This window comes from Strix aluco, chromosome 16 (assembly GCF_031877795.1).
Source record: "Strix aluco isolate bStrAlu1 chromosome 16, bStrAlu1.hap1, whole genome shotgun sequence".
Lineage (NCBI taxonomy): Eukaryota > Metazoa > Chordata > Aves > Strigiformes > Strigidae > Strix > Strix aluco.
This window is the reverse complement of record NC_133946.1, coordinates 3,596,696-3,616,898: the sequence shown is the minus strand read 5'-3', so window position 1 is coordinate 3,616,898 and position 20,203 is coordinate 3,596,696. Positions and strand designations below refer to the sequence as shown.

General features: G+C 42.1%; 2 protein-coding genes across 4 annotated transcripts in view; one reads left to right on the top strand and one right to left on the bottom strand.

Annotated features, from left to right (window-relative positions):
- The first annotated feature begins 1,256 nt into the window (after positions 1 to 1,256).
- Positions 1,257 to 19,257, top strand: TCP11L1 (t-complex 11 like 1). Its single transcript, XM_074842253.1, has 10 exons — positions 1,257 to 1,423; positions 5,176 to 5,341; positions 8,124 to 8,256; positions 11,378 to 11,498; positions 12,065 to 12,285; positions 13,335 to 13,471; positions 13,917 to 14,113; positions 14,466 to 14,647; positions 15,310 to 15,482; positions 15,695 to 19,257. The coding sequence occupies exons 2-10, from the start codon at positions 5,188 to 5,190 to the stop codon at positions 15,928 to 15,930; spliced, it is 1,554 nt and encodes a 517-aa protein (XP_074698354.1). The 5' UTR covers positions 1,257 to 1,423; positions 5,176 to 5,187; the 3' UTR covers positions 15,931 to 19,257.
- CSTF3 (cleavage stimulation factor subunit 3) overlaps positions 19,258 to 20,203 on the bottom strand; it is a 52,169-nt gene continuing 51,223 nt past the window's right edge. For all 3 annotated transcript variants that reach the window (XM_074842250.1, XM_074842252.1, XM_074842251.1), the window contains one exon: positions 19,258 to 19,956. In XM_074842250.1, the coding sequence (XP_074698351.1) occupies positions 19,754 to 19,956 (203 nt within the window). In that variant the 3' untranslated portion in view covers positions 19,258 to 19,753. The remainder of the gene's footprint in view (positions 19,957 to 20,203) is intronic.

Here is a 20,203-nt window from a genome sequence, read left to right as displayed (position 1 = left end):
TTTATTTGGGGGCGAAAAGCTAATTTAATTGGGATCAAAGGTAATGTAATCATGACAACAAAGAGTAATAACTGTTACAAACACATGTGGTGATCTGTTTTTAAAAACACAATCGTATTGGAGATACTACTCTAATGTATCACTAAGTAACTCTTCAGTCATGAGTGGTGTCTGTTGCCACTGGTCCGGAGCACTTTCTCTGAAAGTGAGATGATGGCTGAGCGTGCAATAGCACAATGAGTTACTGTATTCTGAGGGGGGATGGACAACACATGTGCAAGAGGCTTATTCTAGTCAGCTAGAAAGGACTTCAAGGATAATCAGTTCTTGAAAACTAATAGCATGGAGAGAAGTGTAACCCTTTATAGTAATTTTTTTGTAGCTCTTTGTTTTAACTGAAACCTTTTGATTATAAACATACTTTCTTGGAATAAGTGCCTTAACTTACACTTCAAAATGTACGGGTGAAAAGGCACTTTCTTCTTCGCATTTCTGATCACACTTTTCTTAAGTTACAGGTGGTGTTGCATTGCTTGCTTCTTCTAACCCCTGATTCTATGTGCTGTAAGCATCACTGCTAAGAGGATGAGATTTCTATCTCAAACCTTTGTTCCTGCCTGTGGGCATTGCCTGCTGGAGTACGAGTTCTGAATTACAGATATCGCTGCACTGTGAGTCAGGGCTTGGCTGTGGTGCCAGGCTTGCTGTCAGGCTACTGAAAAGCAACCTGCAGTGAAGAACCGGGCAGGAGCGATGCTCGGAGTGTTCCCTGATGGGTACCTTACCTCTGCGTGGGTGTGATACTGCTCATCCCACGGCACCTGAGCTTTAAGCTGGACTGACGGTCACAGTGAGAGCTGGGTGAGGTGTCTAAGTGACTGCAGGACAGCAACGACAAGCCATGGCCTCTTCCCTGGGGGTTAGGTGGGTTTAATCTAAATGAGCACAGTGGGATGGGGCAGACACCTTGTATCTGTGTTAGGGTCCAGACGGAGGCTGCTGGGGGGCGGCTCTTGCTCTGGCCCGGCCGTGAGGTCTGTAGGGGCCTGCTCCTTGCTTAGCGACATCCAGGCAACGCCCCTCCCCAAAAAGCAGCCGCGAGCCGGATCATTCTTGCACCCTTGGCACAGAAGAGTGCTGCCCCGTCCCCGCTCCTCTCGGCCCACTTTGGGGGAAAAACCGCCAATAACTGCCCAGGGGGACGGCAGGGAACGCCTCGCCCCGCCCCGGCCCGGCCCGGCGCTGAGAGGCGGTGGGGCGGGCCAGGCCGGCGGGAGCCGCTCCCCCGCCGCTCGGCAGCCGCTGCGGCCCGCCCCTGCGCTGGGGCTGCGCCTCCGGCCCAGCCTCGCAGCGCCGGGGGAGAGCCGGGGCCGGGCAGCCGCCCCGTTAAAGCCGGTGGCCGCGGCTCCTTCTCCGAGCGGTGGTAAGGCGGCGGTGGGGCCCGGGGCGGAGGGCGAGGCGGCAGCAGCGGCGGGGAGGTGTGGGGCTGGGAGGCCGCCGGGCCTCCGGCGGGCCTGGGGCGGCGGGGAGGGCCCCAGGCCCGGCAGGGCTGGGAGCGGGTGCCGGCGCGGCTCCAGGCGGGAGCCGGGGGGGCTCTCGGGCCGGCGGGGGCTGCCTGCGGGCCTGGGCCCGGCCGCCCTGCCTGCCCTGCCCGCGGGCCCTGCCTGCCGGGGCAGGTGGCCGGGATTCTGTGCTGGCTGAGGGAGGTTGCTGCATCCCCTTTCCTCCCCGTGCCTCGCCCGGCTGGCGTCTGGAAAAACAGCCCCCGGCTGCGCCGCAGGGGCTGGTTTTCCGTGTGGCCCATTTATGAGCCTCTGTGGCATTTGCGCGGGGAGCTGCTGCCAGCAGCCCGGCTGGGCGGTGCAGGGAAAGGCCCTGGAACTTCTGAGCCCCTGTGGAAGTGTTGCAGGGAAACTGGTGCCCAGTACTGGGGAGGGTGGGGGGTGGTATAGTCACGTCGCTGCTGTGTGGTGTCTTTGGCGGACCCTGCTGATGGACCGGGACTTTCAGGGCCTTACCGAACAGGCTTCAGGTAGCGAAAATGGTCGAGATTGCTTTTAATCTGGGAGAGGAAGAGGACAGGCTGTAGCTTCACCACCGAGAGGTGAGGTGTAGCTTGTCTTTTAGTGGATTATGAGGGAAAATAGGTTGTGATGTGGGAGGTGAACAGAGGGAAGGGGAGAGAGTTTGGCGTTGGAACAAAGCTTGAAGAAAGGTGGCCTTCAGGGCTTGTGTGTTTGGCCTGGAGGTAAGGGGAATTGTCGAGTCTTATCTCATACTGAGCAGTGGGGCCGCGCTCCAGGTTAAGAGGAGCCGCTTCAATCTTCTGTGTGCTCCACAGAAACACAGTGAAATTTATTTAATGCTGGTGTGCATCATGTAATTTGAGGACCTTTGTTGAAAAGAACCTGTGGAAAATGTTTTGTTTAAACTTTAATTTGCTGGGTTTTTTCTTGCACTTCTATTTTTATTAAAAATAAATTGAAGGAAAATGCCAAGAAGTAGACTTTGTTCTATTGAGAGTCAGAATTGTTTGTGTGAAAGGAAAGATGATGATCGTGCTTTTGGAAGAGGTATTGTCAAGCTTATTTACCTAGTGGAAAGAGGATATGTTCTAGATGTGTTCTGGCAAATAATAGCAGTAATCCAGTAGAAAAGAGTAGACTATTGCAAACTAAACAACTAAACCAATAAGTGTGCCTGTTTACCTCATTTGCTGAACAGTCATTTGGTAGAATGGTCCAGGAGTTCTTGTACCCACTTTACACAGCTGAATAAGACTTTTTTTTGAACAAATGGTGATTAAATGAAATTGTTGGTATTGAGACTGTAGTTCTTGATCTGCCATTTTATGGAAGGCAATACTTTAGGATGTAGTCTGTGTGGTAGGAATGATGGCCTGGTGGGCAAAGCTGGGGTAGTAATCATGAGACTGATTATCGTCTTGGCCCTGTCATTTATCTTCTGTGAGTCCTCAAGCAACTTAACTCACACCACAATTTCCCCTCTGTAAGGTATATGACAATATTTCTCTCCTTTTCTAAGGGTAGTGAGGATAAAGTGCAGTGAGAGATTGCAAGGCACAATGACGTGTCATGTGCATTAAAGACCTAAGTGGGCCCTAACTGAGTCATCTGTGCTTCAGATTTTGCCTTCAGGAGGATGCTTTGTGAGAGAGAATGGATAGGAAGAGCAACTGTCTGGTTGAATGAATGTGGAAACCTTTAAGATAATGCGTCTATTCTAGCTAAATTCAACAACACGTTTCCCTCCTCTGTTTAACCAGCCCTATCTTATATTTTCTATTGCAACTGTTGCTGTGTTCTCCATTAACTGCTCCTTTATTAACAGAGCTCTGCATCCTCTTGCTGCTAGAGTGTTTGCAGTAACAGACCTTTTGTCTGCCAGACCAGAGATCCACTTCTGGAGCACATCACTGGTTTCCCACCAGTGGTTTCCCACTGGTTTCCCACCTGCATGGTGGTTGGGATGCCTTGCGTTACACCTGGCTGGAGGCTCTCTCTGCCTTGGTTCAAAGGGTGGCAACATCCCTGCAGGTCTTGTCCCAGCTGGGATTGTCTGTATGTGTGAAGGGGGAGATGATGAAGCGTTTGGAGCAGGGACATTGGTGACTCTGTTCCAGCTAGAGGGAGAGGCTAATATATGAGTCTAACAATACTTGTACTGATGTCTTGGTTTTCCTATGTAGTTTATCCCATGGTTTTTATGCTTTGTTTTCTTTTCTAAAATAGAAATCACACAGTGCTGTGGACGAGTGTTGTGTGCTGTTGTGTATGTTGTGCACCTAGCGAGATGATGATCCTGAGTCATGGCTGTAGAACAAAACCAATTCTTGTATACTGAGCTTTCTAGCTGTCCTGTAGAATCACACTGGCACAATCAATTTAAGCACTGATGGAATAGGGTTGGTTATTACAGCTGTTGTATGAAAATAAAAAAAAAATCTCAGTGCTGCGTTTTTTGTTTCTACACTGTTGCTTGCTTATGCTGCACCCTCTTCAGTGTAGTCTTTGATGCTGGAAGTATTTTTTCCTAGTAGCTGTGAGGTGCCTCTGGGGGCTGTGTCTCTGTATTTTGAAAGTGGGGATGTTGGGATACTAGGTGGAAGAGGAAGTTGTTTTTCCAGGAGCTGGCTTTTTTTTTTTTTTTTTTGAAAGGCGGGTTCTTCCTGACTTCCTACTTCACAGAACATCCAGGTTATTTAATTGATTTAGAGACATCATATGCTCTCTAGTAGATTTTTTTTTTTTTTTAAATTTAAGTCTGAACAGTAGCTTACTGTATGATAGAGAGTTTTCAATGGTAAGATGTGCAAATTGCGTTCTTTGGGGGAAATCTGAATATGAAATAAGTGAAGATAATGGTGAGACAAGCATTTCTAATGGTCATTTTTTCAGTGTAACTTTGGGTACACTGCAGGTATCTGTGATGTCATATAAATATTATTTAATACCTAATGTTTAATAGACTAATATTTTAAATACCGGAACCATGTTCTTTACTGTCTTAATGTTGCTTTTTTTAAAAAAGTAATCCTGATATTTTATACATAAATCATGGCTCTTGCAAAGAATGAAAATAGGGGAGTAGAATTTTATATTGATTTATCTCTAGTCCTTTTCCTGCTTAATGCTTGTGGATGGCTCAGAGCGAAAACTTTTAAATTCTGAGCAGTTGGGGTAGATCATAGTTCAGGAGTATGTTATGTTCAGGAAGATTTATCATTATGTAGTGGAGAAATGTCTCGTTTGGCGTAATCATTTTGTAAAACATGTTTGTAATACTATTCTGAAGGTGTTCTTCGCTGCTCTCATAAGCAATGCTAAGAAAGAAAAGTATATTTAGTTTTCTTTCTCATCTGTATGCATTATGGTGAGGGAACAGTTTCAGATTTTTGAGAATTTACTAGGAATGCAGATTAAGTCAATAGTAGCTGTGTTGAAAGCATCCCGTTTTGTGTAAGATGGGAAGTGAGTCATTGATTGAGTCCAGGTCCCCTACCATTATGGGAATGACATCATGTAACTCCTCATAAGTATTCTTTCGTTCTTAATTTTTCTTAATCAAGAGAACTCCTGGTGATGTTTACCCACTCAGCCATGTCAGAAAATGCTTATTCATTCCCTTTTTCATCCTTTTTCTTTTTCTGAAAAGAACCAGTTGAAAATGTCTCAAAATCCTGACAAGCCACATTCAAGTGAAGAAAAGTTGAGTGGTTTGGAGGATGGTCAAGAGGAGAGCTTGGACAACCCGGATCAGTCTATCAGAAAAAGAATACGACAGAGTGCTCCAGGGTCACACAGAGATGATACACCGAAGTGTAAGCAAAACTGCTTTATTAAAAAAAAAAAGTAAATTCTAGATTTTTTTGGTAGAGACAATCCTAACATTTTAGAGCATTCTGTGCAAGCTTGACTGTTTTGAAATTAAATATTGTATGTCTCCTGATCATTTGTTTTGAAACTGTTTGTAGCACCTTTCTCCCCATTTTGTTTTAGTACTTAGTTGTATACAATAACAGTGTTGCTCTGAGCCATATGTATTTTAAATACCTTTGTGTGTCTGTACTCACTGAAAGGATAAGCACCACTCCAGTATGTTCTAGCTAAACTGTTGCTGCTGTTTGCATTATCAGCTGAACCTTCTGGATTGTTGCAGCCTCTGTTTCTACTGCAGGGCAAGGAAGGCTGTTATCAACAAAGTGATGTCCTCATGTCCTGTCATCCCCCTCCCAATACAGATGGAAAGTTGTGTATTTAATCCTAGTATTACTTCTAGTCAAGCAGGACTGCATATTTTAAGTTTATTTCTAGGGCATATTTTTATTTGTCATTCTGCTTTCAACATGAGTAGCTGGATGCAGTATGGCTACCAATTATTGCTGGCAAATCTATAGATAAAATGAAGGGGAACTTTTCTGGTCCCAGGGATCCAATTCAAAGAGGCAGAATTGCTCAGATAACTGGTTCCAAATTTCTGTACAGAGTGTCTCAGAATGTAACATTCATTGCATTATTTTTATTTTTTTAGTAGTGTTTATTATTACTTGAGGTTCAGTGTTGTGTTTAGTGTCATGTTACACAGAGGAGATGTTCTGAGGGAGTTTATGTTCTTATGCCTTGCTGGTTGCCTGATAGGAAACATAGGGTATGTATGGAGAAAGGCTATGAAGATGTGAAAGTAAAATGCACAGCACAGTCTTGCACTGCGCTGTACCACAAAGAGGTCGTTAGTCTCAAGGCCTCCCCTTTTGTAAGGGTGCAGCTATAATACGAGAATGAAGTAACATGATTTAAGAGCATTCTCTGGTAAATGAAAGAGTCTTAGTTTTTAGTGCATCCAGTGCTAGAATGAAGTCATTTGGCAGTCGGACAAGAGCACTCTCATTCAGCTGAGAACTTTGTTGTCCTGCTAGTTCTCAGAATATCAGTCCTTGCTGGGTTCCCAGAGTTACCATGCAAGATTAAGGCCCAAGGAGAAGGAAGTAAGTGTTTAGGATGGCTGCACAAGAAGAGCAAGATATTAATGAAAGATTAGGACATTGGAAGGAACCATACTGTATATACTTGGAACAGCTCTGAATGGCAGACAAGTGATGGACAGTTACTTTTAACAGACCTTTTCTATATTACTGGTTAAATCCAAACTGGGTTATCAGATGAGGCAGTCATGATAGTTTGCCGAAAACATATCCCAGTGAACCCAGCCTATGAAGATCCCTGGTTGGTTTCTTTCATTTTGGGAATCAGTATGTTGCTCCTATGCCCAGACTGTAGTTGAAGTGAATGAACTACAGAGAGGAATTGATCCATTAGGGAAATTCTGTCGTGGCTCTTTCCCCACCTTCCACTCCACTAGATGTTTTCTGGAGGAGATGAACCTTGCCATTCTTGTCTGCCTCACCTGAGGACACTAATGATCTACCCTTTTCCGTTTTCTCAGATACCTGGACCAGGGAAGAACTGTGGTGTTTCTCCTAACTTTTGGCAAGGCATTGCAGGGCACCCACGCACGCGGCTTGCACTGATGCTAGCAGAGCTAGGAGGAATCTTTACCACAAAGAATCAGGGGCAGCAGGTTTCAGTTGGCTTCAGTGGGGATGGGATTACTCCCCTAACCAACATGGCCTACACCTTTGGCACCTTCTGCCTTTATGCTGACTTGGTTTGGGGCTGTGACACTTCCTGTGCTACAGCAATGCCAGTAGTGTCCCAGGATGATGTTACGTAGTCAAGAATGATTAGGAACTGTAATTCCTAGTGCATTTAGGAAGCAAATTAAGTTCTCTGAAACTGTCCCTGTCCCTCTTCTACCTTCTAGATTTCTACAGTCAGTCACTACCTTTGTCTCCTGCCTAATGAAATCTGGCCTGTTTTTTCAGGTTTGGCACTTCCTCCTACTTGCTTGTACGTCTCAGAGGCCAGCCTGAGGCTGCTTGTCCATCCTTGTTAGTCCCAAAGGCCTGCCAGAGGAAGAGGTTTTAGGCATTGGTGCTGGGACTAGGTCTTGATATCCTTTGTCACTTGGACCATGGCTTCTGGGAAGAAGTTTGGAGAAGTGCCAATTGCACTAGAAGTAGTGAGCATAATTAGCTACTAGTACATTATTGCTTAATAGTGGTTTGTTTGTCAACTGCTTTAGAGATTAAGTCACTTCCTTGAAAAATATAAAATTGAAATGGCAACATTTGCACAAATAATTGGGGAAATAGTGCAGCGAAAATACTGGTATTTTTAACGATTTCTTCCTACAGCATGGAGAAAGATGCTAAGATGCTATTAAGCAGTCCTAAAGAAGTGAGGATTTGAGTGTGGGGTTTTTTTGGTTTTGTTTTTTAAAAGAGCTTGATGGAACTTGGAAGCAATTGACACACTGAGCCCAGAATATGAACTGGCGTTCTCTTCTTTGTTCTCTGTAATACTCCAAACCTGTGTCATCCACCATCTGGGAAAGGAAGGGAAGGAAAGGAGAAGAATCTTTGGATGATCCTGTCTTTTGGCCCTCTGTACTGTCAAGAATGTGGAAAAGGTCCACAAGTATTAGCAGACTTTTTTCCACAGACTTTTATAGATAACTGTCTGACAGTTTAATTTGTGTTGCAGCTAGTCCTCCTCGGCCTGTGTCAATAGAAGAGCTCATGGAAACAGCAAAGGGAGTAACCAACATGGCATTAGCACATGAAATTGTTGTTAATGGAGACTTCCAGATAAAACCAGCTGAATTACCAGAACACAGGTAAGATTGTTACCAAACATATACATAAATTAAATTTGCATTTGTAGAACTGCAGAACAGCTCTAGCGGATCAGGTGAAGACTCTAGCTCGTGTCTTGTCTGGCAGTGCCTGACACAAGATAGGAAAGAGCATAAGAAGAATGTAAATGTGCAGTTCTGTTTCCTCAGAAATGTGTGTGTGTCAAAGTTGAACTTCTTGGAGTAATTACTTGGGGGGGTGTGATGCAGATCTCAATGTGGTGTGGTTTCTGTCGGTGTCCCCTTGTCCCAGGAGCCTGAGACCGCAGTCTTGGGAATACCCAAGTCTGGCTGCAGATGCAGGTAGTGCTCTTAGCATCTCTTAAGCTTTCACTGCCTGAGGGAATAAGATGAAACTCTTCTAGCTTTTTCTGAGCCTAATGTCTGTTTCCCCAGGGATTTTTTGGGAAGCGATTCCTATGTTTTATTAGCTTAGTCCTTGCTCCTTTAAGTTTGACGTCTTTACTTCTCTGCCTGACCTACAGTAATTCTATCCCCTGCTGAAAGGGGAGAGGGAGAACAGAAGAGGCCTTGATGTCTGGTCGCATATTGACCAGTGTAGCTGACTCAGTCTTATCAACAGATGCTTCACCTGCTCTTCCTTTTTCTTTCACATACAGAGGGATGTGGCTGACAATGTGTTTCCTGGTTAATTTGTGAAAGTGAACACCTATTTGATGGATGAAACTTGGCCCACATTGGAACCAGAGTGTTGTCTGTAGGTGTCTATGTTTGAGAGAGACCCTAGAGCACGTTACCTTCACAGGTGCTGCAGTAGGATATGCTATGAATGGCTCTTAGAAGACTGGCATTGATTGTCCTCTATAGAAAGTGGTCATCCTTAGACAAAAGGTCTGATGCCCATCTCCACCAAAACAGGGTCACAGTGGTTCCCGTTAGCCGTGAGAGGTTGTCGCTTTAGAATTGTCCCTGACTGAAAAGGCAGTAATGGGAACAGCCTCATCTTCCTTTCTTGCCTGGACTATTCCTGTCTTTCCAGCTCTGACACCAGCATATTATACCAGTGGTGTTTTATTAATGGCTGTGGACTGCTAAACGATAATAACCAAAGAAAAACTGCTCAGCACAAGCACATTAAATACACTGAACCTTGTGGTTCCAGCAGGAATTGCCTTTGAGTAAGGCAATTGAACTCGGTTGAACGGAGTGGATGAGGATCTTTGCTATACTTTGTTCACTTGTCTCAGCCTCTGAGTTGGTAGGAAATGGAATCATGGCCCACTTAAATGCTGAGGACAGACAGCATTTATCTGAGCTAGCACATGACAATAGATATCTCTGTTGACCATCAAGACTCATATACTTTAGAGCTCAAACAATGATCTGATCTCTCTTCTCAGCACCATCTTGCAGCCTCTGCCTTGCCTGTTAGACACACCCAGGCGGTGTGGCCCAGTCCTCCTTTGCTGCATTCCTTGTAGGCCACTGCAGTTCGTGTGTGGCCCCATGAACTGGGACCTGTCTCTAGCCTGCACAAATGCTGTCTCTGAAGCAAGCCTTTGGAAATTACAGCTGAGACATGCAAAGCTCATTCTTTTCCCCATTCTGTGTTATCTTCTGTGTCCCAGTATCTTTTGGGGGAACTTCCATCAGGTGTTTTCTGCTGGGCAGTTGATGACTGAGAATAAGTGCTTTGTCTGAAGTCCCATAGTTAAGAGAGTGCTGTTCTGCTCAGTGTCCGCTTCAGCTCTGCGTTCCTTCGCATGGATTTCTCATGTGAAAATGTGCTGTGGTAGTGGATAACTTATCTGGTATGCCTCAGTGCCATGAAAATGATCTCAGCATTTTTCAGGGAAGAAGGATATTAATGTGTTTTCTTTTATCCATCCTTTCTTCTTTCTCCACCCCCTTTAAAAAAAAAAAAGGGAAAGAGCTGGGACCTATGTTGTACTTTGCACAGTTGGATGCTTTTGCCCACTGATGCTGAGCAGTGGCTGTAGTTGTTCACCAGCGTGACTGATTTGCATCTCTTCACCTGATCACAGAAACAGATGTGTTGCAGAGAGGTCACCTTGCTCTGGAGTGCCTGGGCTTTGTGATGGGCCAGGCCTGCTTTCGTGCAAGATCCCTGTATTTGGCTTTTGTGAGGGTTTTGTGTACAGCTATTTACCACCTAGAAAAGAAAGAGCAGTCATTCAGATTTTGCTTGAAGAGGGACCCTGGAATCTTCCGTGGATTAAATGTGGAGTTTTTGTGTGTCTCAAGTTTAGAGTCCCCTGCACCTTGAATGTATGCGTAGACAAGTGGTGGGAGGAGAACGCAAGTGTGACTATTTGCAGCCGTATGCACTGTCAGTAGAGCACGTACTGGCTGCTTGGAGAGGGCCACGGGGTGTAAGTGCCTCTGGGTGCTGCCTGAACCACGGCTGCACTTGGAGTCAGGGCCTGGGGAACCCGGTGGTTGTTGAGGGTGTTCTTTGTGCGTGCGTGTACGTGTGAGCATTTTACTTCGGTCGTGAAGTTAAACCTGGTGTGAACAGGAGCCTGCCTGCTGAAGAGGAGTAACTTTCAGTATTTTGAATTAGGAATTGGTACTGAAGCAGAGGAATTCATTTATTTTTTTACACAAACTGAACTGGGCCTTTATCTCAGAGTAGGTGCAATATTTATGTGTTGAAATGCAGAAGCTTTTCTGTCAGGGAAGTTACTTCATTTCTGTTAGGTTTACTTAATCAATTTTACTTAGTAGAATTGCATTTACTTAGTGAGGCTTTTGAAAGGCACATGAGTACTGCTCTTTTGAAGACAAGCTGTAATTTTTGTGATTTCCTGGGTTTTTTTCTTCCAGTTGTTTAGCTTAGAGGTAGCATATGATAGATACTTTCAAGGATTTTAATTTGTAGCTGCCTTTGCTTATATGTAACCCTTTATTAGGATATAAGCCATTCCAAATCCTGTGTCCAGTTTTTCTTGTTTTTCTGAGTAACTTAAAATGACAGATCTCTTTTCTGTTAATTGTCATATATTCATTATTACATTATATTCATATTATTACCTGATGTTCTTTAGGAGCTGCAGGTTAACTTTGTAAGGTGGTGCAGAGACAAGTATTGTTCTTTTTAACTGGTCATATTTACCCACAGCTTAGAAAAAAAAGTAAGAGATATTGTACATAAAGCTTTCTGGGATTGTCTGGAAGCTCAGCTAAAGGAAGATCCACCAACATATGACCATGCAATTAAACTACTGGGAGAAATTAAAGAGGTAAGATGATGTGATATCAAGGTAAATTATTGTATTTGAGTAGCTGCGTGGGTATGAATGAGCAAAAGTGGTTGAAGTTTGGCTTTTCAGAAAGGAGACTCTTGATCTCTTTCATTACTATATCATTGTCTGTGAATGTATATAAATTGTATAAGCCCAGAGGAGAAATTTGAATATAAAAACAAATGCAAAACTATGTGAGATGATTGAAAGGTAAGTAATACTAGTTTCATAATTCCAAGCTTCCTCCATGTTATGACAGTGGTATTAGTTATGGAATCAATGAGATGCCCCAACACTGGGCTAACAAAACCAAGCACAATAGTCTTAAGTATGATCTGTACTACAGAGTATTTACCACTTAGTAACTTCAGTGTCATACAGAATGAAGTGAAACATTTGGAGTTGGTGAATGGTTAAAAAAAAAAAAAAAGCAGGGGAAAAAAAAAAGATACTCCACTTGAAAAGGGCAATTAGTTTAAATAAAAAGTGGTTCAGTAACTGTTTTGATCCTTGTAGTCTTTGATATGTAGAACTAATGCACTGTTAAAAACTTTTCGTTTCAGAATCTCCTATCTTTCTTGTTGCCTGGTCATACTAGACTGAGAAGCCAGATTACAGAAGTTCTTGATCTGGATTTGATAAAACAGGAGGCAGAGAATGGGGCCCTTGACATTTCTAAGTTGGTTGAATTTGTTATTGGGATGATGGGGACTCTCTGTGCTCCAGCTCGAGATGAAGAAATTAAGAAACTAAAAGATATTCATGAAATAGTTCCTCTGTTCAGGTACTGAAATGGTATTTATTAGTCATGTTGAGAGTCCCTTAACCTGCAAATGTTTGTAGAAGAGTGATAGGGAAAGGGATATAGTTGTGGGCATGAAGGGGAGAGATGCTCCAGGAGCCTTTAACAAGGACTGTCTTTGTTCTGGTGGAGAACTAGAATGTCTAGCTCCTGCATGTCACTGAAGGACATTTTCTTAAATGCCAAATGCACATAAGCCTTAAGATAAGCCTTAAGATGGTCAGTTTGTATCAGAATTTAATATTGACAGCGGAAGGGGAAAAATAGCGAGCAAGAGCACAAGAAAAAGGTATTATTGCTCTCCAACCAGTTCATCCTTTCCCCCCCAGTTTGAGCTCTCTTTACCTACCATCCCACTCCCTGTATAATATCCTTTCAGTCTAAACAGAGTGTACATACCACATCTGGGAGTATATAGGCTTCTGCTTTGTCACCATGTTCTCAGCTGAACACCTCAAGTTCTCGATAGTTAGAAGAAATTTTGTTAACCTTGTTGTTTTCTAATTTGATAAGCTTCCAAGAGTTCAGGATTGACTTGGCAGAAGTATTGGCAGGAAGAATTAGGTTGCTTTGAAATGAAGGTGTTTTTCTGTGGTGGTTTTTTTTGGTTTTGTTTTTTCCTTTTTTCTTTTTCTCCTTGGGTCTGTTTATTCACTTCCCACTGAGGTTGGCTTTATAGGCTGCCAACAGAGATAGTATGCAAGCTTGGAAACCTGGATGTCTTTTTATGTATTCAACATATGATATTGCACATCCTGGGAAATATAATCTACAGAGCTAGTAAAATTAATTCCATAGAGGCTTTTTTACAGGACAGCAAGATTTATTTCCTACTTGGAAGAGGCACATGCATGCATGTACATGCTTGCTCAAGCTTTGTCTCTGTCTCATGCTCTTAAATTGTTAAGCACCCTTTTAATGTTTCCCATGCATGTTTTTGTGCTTTCCTTAGACAATCTGTAATAAATCTTGTAAATAGTACCTCTTAAACATCTGCAGCCTTGAATAACTTTTTCTGTTTGTTTGTTTAGAGCAATTTTCTCTGTATTAGACCTAATGAAAATGGATATGGCAAACTTCGCTGTCAGTAGTATTAGGCCAAAATTAATGCAGCAGTCTGCTGAATATGAAAGAAAGAAGTTTCAGGAGTTTCTTGAGAAACAGCCAAGTATGACTTTGTTCCTTTCTTTCTTCCCCTCTGACCTCCCAGTAAACTGCGTGTCTCTGCCTGTAGATCATGAAAAGAAATCAGATTCTTTTATAAGTTCTAGAATTCATATGGTAAATGACAACTTGTGCCCCAATACTGTGGTTTGAAAAAATCTGCTGGCACAACAGTTCTGCACTTAGTAGTGGAGTTTAGTTTCATTTCAGTACAGTGTAGGGCATAATTACCTAGCATCATCTCACCTTCAATTTCCTGTAGCTGTGTGGTTTTAATTTTGTTTTAGATGTTCTGCTTAATGCAATAAATGAAATGCATGTCAATAACTGGTATCATGGGTATTAGTAATAGCAACTAATGGGATTATTTGGAAATTATTGGTGGAAAAACCTAACTTTGAAAAGGAATTCTCTTAACAAGATTTTTTTTTTTCCCCCTGCTCTTCCAGATTCTTTAGACCTTGTCACAAGGTGGTTGCAAGAAGCAGCAGATGATCTTGCGAAGCTGAGATGTAAAATGTTGCCTCCCCACTGCAGTGGTGATGGTGCCACTGGTGGAGCTTCCTCCTTGTGCTCTACTGCTGTCCAAAATCAGGCCTATCTGAAGCTCCTTAAGTGGGATCATGTAAACAGGCCTTTTCCAGAAGTAGGTATTTAACAGAAAAATTTATTTCTGTGCTTGTTCTACTTTTCTATTTCTGGGATATAACAGAAGCTGTTTGATTTGTAGTTGATTTTAGTTAGTGCAATACTAAAACATTTATCTCTTGATGGAGAGCTCTTGTAGCTCTTAGGTATTCTTCAGTCGAAGCTTACTTAGTTGGAAAAGAGGAGTTAATTATTTTCATTTTGTTCCTGACACTTGCCTGCTGAGCATGTGTTGCTCTCTTCCATGTCTTTGTCTTATCTTGGCTGCTGTGAATGGGGAGGCATCACAAGGTCACTTCACAGCCCAGCACACTGACTTTATTCTGTGCTGGCTTCCTCATTCTTTGCAGACAGTGCTAATGGACCAGACCCGCTTTCAGGAAATACAGCTGGAGCTGGAGCAACTCCTCTTGATTGGGACAGTCCTTCTGGTCACGTTCAGCGCAGCAGGCTCGGCACTCGTTGATGTGCCTGGATTTGCTGAAAAAATCAAAACCATTGTCAAGGTGCTGCTGTCAGGAACGCATCTTCCGTGAGTAGTGAATAGTCCTGGTCACGCAGAGGCAGGTGTAGTTCGGTTTTCACCCTAGTGAACCATCAGTTTAAGCCTCTCTCTGGCTGTGGACCACAGAGTATGTAAAGGAGGTGATGAGGGTGTTTTATGAGCCCAGGCTGACAATTTTTATTCAGCTTACTCAGACAGAACTGTCTCTTCTTGTTCTTATTTTTGGATATGTACGTGCTCCTTTTCTCAGAGTGTGTTTTTCATGATGCCTGGTTGGCGCAGGAGAGTGCAAGCAGCTAACCATGCTCAGTTTGGGCCAGGCTCCCTTGCGAATCTACGTGTGGTACGGTGAGCTGCTCGCAGATTTAGCATGACTGCTGTGCACGTTGTGGGTTGAGAACTGGTTTATGCATTAGTCAGAGCTGTCTGTGTAGACAGAAAAGTCAGCTCTTACTTGTATGGATTGTTCAGGCTGGAAATCTTTAATGCTATGCTCCTTGTTTTGTACCTCAACTTTATTTTTGATACATATATGTATTATTCTTTATAGTTCTGGCTTAATCTGGATTACACTTCTTCCATTACATTTGATAAATAAAGCAACTATAAGTGGATAGTTTATTTTTAAAAGGTGAAAAAAAAGTGAATAACTAAAATAACTAACTAATGCTCTACCCCACCTTCTCTAGGTCCTTTAACCTGAAGGAATCTTTGGCTACCATCGGTGAGAAGGTGTGTGCTGAAGTTAACAGCTGCCTTTCCCAGCATGGCTTTACCCCGTTCTCAGCTGAGAGAGAGACGGTGCTTAAAGGACAAATCCAAGCGGTGGCCAGTCCGGATAACACCATATGCAAGCTAATAGGTATGCTTTGACAAAAATGCTCTCTTCTCAAGTGACCACTCGTCTGTCTTTGTAAAGCTGTTAGTGGCATGTTATGCATGGTTTCTCATTTAATCCGTTTCAAATACGTGTTTACTGTGTTCAGGCTTTCAGTATTTTACATGAGATGACACTATTTCTAATTGACTATTTCTTTTGAAAACAAACCAAAACCCTTGGTCCAATTTTTCCAGATTCTCGAATTCAAAAGTTTCTGGAGAATTATCTTGCATCTAGTCACCAGAAATCATTACCTGCTATTCCTGGAGGATTAGGCCCTATTCAAAGAGAGCTGGAAGAGATTGCTGTCAAGTATGTTCGTCTTGTCAACTACAACAAAATGGTCTTCAGCCCTTACTATGATGCAGTCCTGGGCAAAATACTGACTAAGGAAGAATCCCAACTTGTAGGGAAGTCAGAAGAATCGTAAAACCAGTTTGTATGCTACCAATACGGTATTGTCAGCTATTTTAAAAAAATTGCACCAATATTTGTCTAGGAAAACAGCTTTCTATGTAAATACTGGTTCCTTTTAATTCACTAGTGATGATTGACGTGGAAAATACATGAGATGCAAAAGGGGTTCTGAGGTAAATGATGAAAGAGAGATGCATTTTTAACATAAGTATGCAACCTGAGGGGGATGTCTTGGTAGTTTTCTGGCTGCAATTTTTAGATTTTTGAGATGATGCTAGGTAGGACAAGTTTAAGAACCAAACTTTGTATTTAAGTGGCTCATTTTGGGGCATTTTACTCTAATTTACCGTGAATTCAGTTTAATTAATCCAGAGGAGATTAGCAATGGTCCTTCCCAGAAGGAATGATTTGGCTTTAAAAAAATCTTACTTTAAAGACTTGAGAAGAAAGTTAAAATTCTAGACAAGAGGAACTTTAACAGGCAAAAAACAAAGCCAAACAGCACTTTATTGTAACATTATGGTTAGTATGGTAGGCTACTAGGTTTTTCTGCATTTTACTGCATTTTTAATGGCATTTTTTTGCTGTTTACCTGCAGATGTTACAAACACATAATATATTTTTGTAGCAAATTTTCTGGTTATTGGGTAACTGTCCTCTGCTATGTACAGTACTTACAAAGGTGGCAATCTTATAGATTGCAGCTGTATTTATCTCTTGTAAAGACTTCAGAAGGGCAGAGCTAAAATGTTTTGATAAAAGTGGCATTTCTTACCTTTTTTTTGCTAGTTACTCCTTTTTATGCGAAATACTAATTTTAAAGTAAACCTTTGTCATTTTCAGAAGGTGGATTTAAAGTGTGTGAAACTTTAGGCTGAAAATTTTACTTGTTTTTTAAAACTACAACGGGAGATGGTTGCATATTCAATCATGTCTTCAAAAATATCCAGGAAGTGCAGAGCACTATCGGAAGTATAAGTGATTTTAATGTACTGAGAGGTGAATGATTTAATGTTAGTTTGAATACACAGGGAATATTTTCAGTAGAAGATTTTTTTCACTTTGTAGAGGTGTTCTTGAAATGTAAAATATTTGTAGGTCTTGAATTTAATTAGCTACGTTGTATAGATGAGTGTTCACAGAAGAGCTCAATGATCTTACAGCCTTATTGCAATTTCAAACTCAGCTAGGAGGTAAGTACATTTGAAATTTTCCTCTAGTTGAGCACAATGCTGTATTACAGTAATCAAAATTTGATGATTTTATGAAAACAAAGTTCATAGCTATAAACAGTAAGTGTCCCAAGTACTAGACTATCCAAAATAGAATGTGTTGTTGTCTTTAAAAAAACCCCAAGTTCTGTAAAATAAGTAAAAGGCCCTTTTATTGCTAACATCCAGGTTCATTTTATGAATCAACTAGTCAACCGAAATAATAGAACTTCTAGGAGGAAGCCCTTGATTATGAATCAGTGTTGGTGCTTCCCTTTCCAGTTTTCCTTTACATGTCAGCATAGATATAGCTGCACTGAGTTTGGAGGAAGGTGGGATGAGTAAAACCTTTTATTCTGTATTAGCCTATGCAACTATAAAACAAACCTTTTCTCATTCATTACAAACCCCCTTCCCCAAGCAAAAAACCCCACAAAACCATGTTAAGAGATCACCAGCTCAGACAAGTGATTTTTCTCTTGGCTAAATGTACTCAGATAGTAAAATGGATGCCTGTCTTTGAATCTTTCTTTGATAACTCAAAAATGACTAGGTTGGTTAGTCAGATAATAAAGTTCTGAGTAGGTTTTTGGTGTGGTCTATTTCATTGCTTGAATCAGCAAAGGGTGCTACAGAGGTCTTAAAGATTGCTGCATCTACTTACTGTACTTTGTTATTAGTGCAGGATCCACCTCAAAATACAGCCTATAGCTCTGCAGCTCCAAAAAATTAAGGCAGTAGTCTGCGTAACAAAAGACCTACCAGAAACATTATTGCTAGAGACAGATATAAAAAAATAAATAACCAAGACAAATCTGTTTTCATTTTTGTTAAATGAGAGTTGCAGAAAATAAATTGCTGCTGTTATTTTGTATCTTAGTATTGCCTAGAAGCTGCCTTTAAAAGCCCCTGTGAATTATGTGTACTACAAAAATTTAGATGCTGTAGGGGATGATCGCAAGGATATGGGGAGGAGGATCCTCATGGTGCAACAACATACTTGGAAAAGGCTTTGAAAAGTACGTATGTGACTGCTGCCAGAATGAACGGGACTGCATTATCACTAGATACAATTGTACTTGCGTAATCTAGGAGTCCTGGACTTCAGGGTCGGGTGTGGAGGACGGCCAACTCGTGCTTGCTCTGCCCCTGCAGCAGGGACGGTGGGGCACGAGTGCACAGGTGCTGCTCGCAGGGTGGGTGCAGCAAGCGCCGTCTCTCCCCGCAGCTGCGCTTGGAGCCGAAGGCTTCGTGTTGAAGGTGGCGCGGGACCTGCATCTGGCTCCAGTCTCCCCTTTGGAGGGCACAGGTGGGTGGAGGCTGTAGGCCTTGCAACAGGAGAGCTCTGAAGAGACTGTAATAAATGCCCACAAGTGCAAATCATGTTAGTGATCTTCCCAGGTTGTTTTTTTAATGATAGTAGCTGACAAATAGTTTCTCTACATCCTCTTTAAAGATATAGGGAGATAGATACAATTAAACGGCAAAGCAAAAAATGAAATTGTAGGACTAAGGCCAGCCCCTACCTCCCTGTGAACATTTACGTGGTTATACATACGCTGTTTCACCTCTTGGTCTGGTGGACAGGAGTGCTGACCCACAGCGGCCTGTACTGCTGGGGGCGGGAACGGCTCCCGACTTGTCCGAGCATCCAAACGGCCTGTAGTCCACGGGGTTCTTGTGGTCTCAGCAGAATGCGATTCTGAATAGTCAATGACACTTTAAAGTATGCATAGAAACTGCTTTGAAAGTTCATATAGTGTTTTTGTTAGCTTGTTTGAAAATAACAGGTTAAACTGTGTAGCTAATATATTGACATTTAGCTTTGTACATTAAGTGGAAGACCAGTGCAGTGATCCAGGAACAGACTGTGTTAGCTAGTGCTCCTGGACAATCCACAGTAGAAATATGTACTGAGTTTGTCTTATGATGCTGTCTTCTTTTAACAGTCATGGAATTAAAAGCAAAAGTATACTGTATCCTCTAGAAAAATGGAAAAAAAACTAATTCTAATATGTATGCTCTGATCAATTTCCTGTGATGGTCTTTATTAACATTGCTTTTGAAGTGGCTGAGTAATATTTAAGAAGTAACTTGTTGTGTTTGAATAAAACCAGAATGAGGCATGATGTTATGGATATCCTTTTATTTTAAAGGAATGTTTTTTTCCATTTTCAACTACAAAACAGATTCCATACATTCTGCCATAAATAAAAACGAACAATAAGGCAGGACACTACATGAACAAACTGAGAACAACTGTTTTCCAGAAAATGTGAATTAAAAATGCTTCACAAGTATAAGCCATCCAGTTTTTAAAATAAAACTGTTGAAAACCCACAAGATTTCAAGTGGTAGATGTGAACACCCTTGAAGAACAAAATGCAGTTTTGACATTTTGCGCTTTTGGTTTTGAAAACCTAGTTTTGTTCAGAGCACATTCTAAGGTTGTTCTGGCTGTTTTCGGGTCAAGAACCATATGGGAGAAGAGGCACCACAGTAACAAAACCATTTTCAAGATTTTTTTTTTTTGTTTGCAGCTGTCCCTTTTAAATGCTTGACTTTTAAGAGACTGATGGACTCAATGCAAGTCTTTGTCTATCACAGCAGAACTCCAAACTTGTTTCACCGGATTCGCTTTTGCTGTCGTGCTCTGTAAATGTCGTGTACAGGGGGAACCACAGATCCTTTCTCCTCGTCGTCGTCAGAATCTTCATGTGGTCTCTTAACAGCCTTATTGAGCATTGCGTTATTTTCCACAGGTCCGTTGCCTTCCACAGCTATTTCAGGTAGGCCTCCAGTAATTATTCGTACAGCTTCATCAACAGCTTTAGACAGAGAAAAAGATTAATTTAATTTGTGAAATGGAATTCTGTGATTAGAAATAAGCATGCAAACAGGGACACCACAATAGGTACATTGTGGAGATTTCTGGAATGAGACATTTTCCTACCCTATTCTCCTACAATGTTAAGAATTAAGTCTCGACCGTCTAAAACTCTGAGCTATGGCAAACACTAATTATAAAGTAAATGCTGCTGCTTCAGCTTGAGACCTCCCTTGCACAAGTATTGA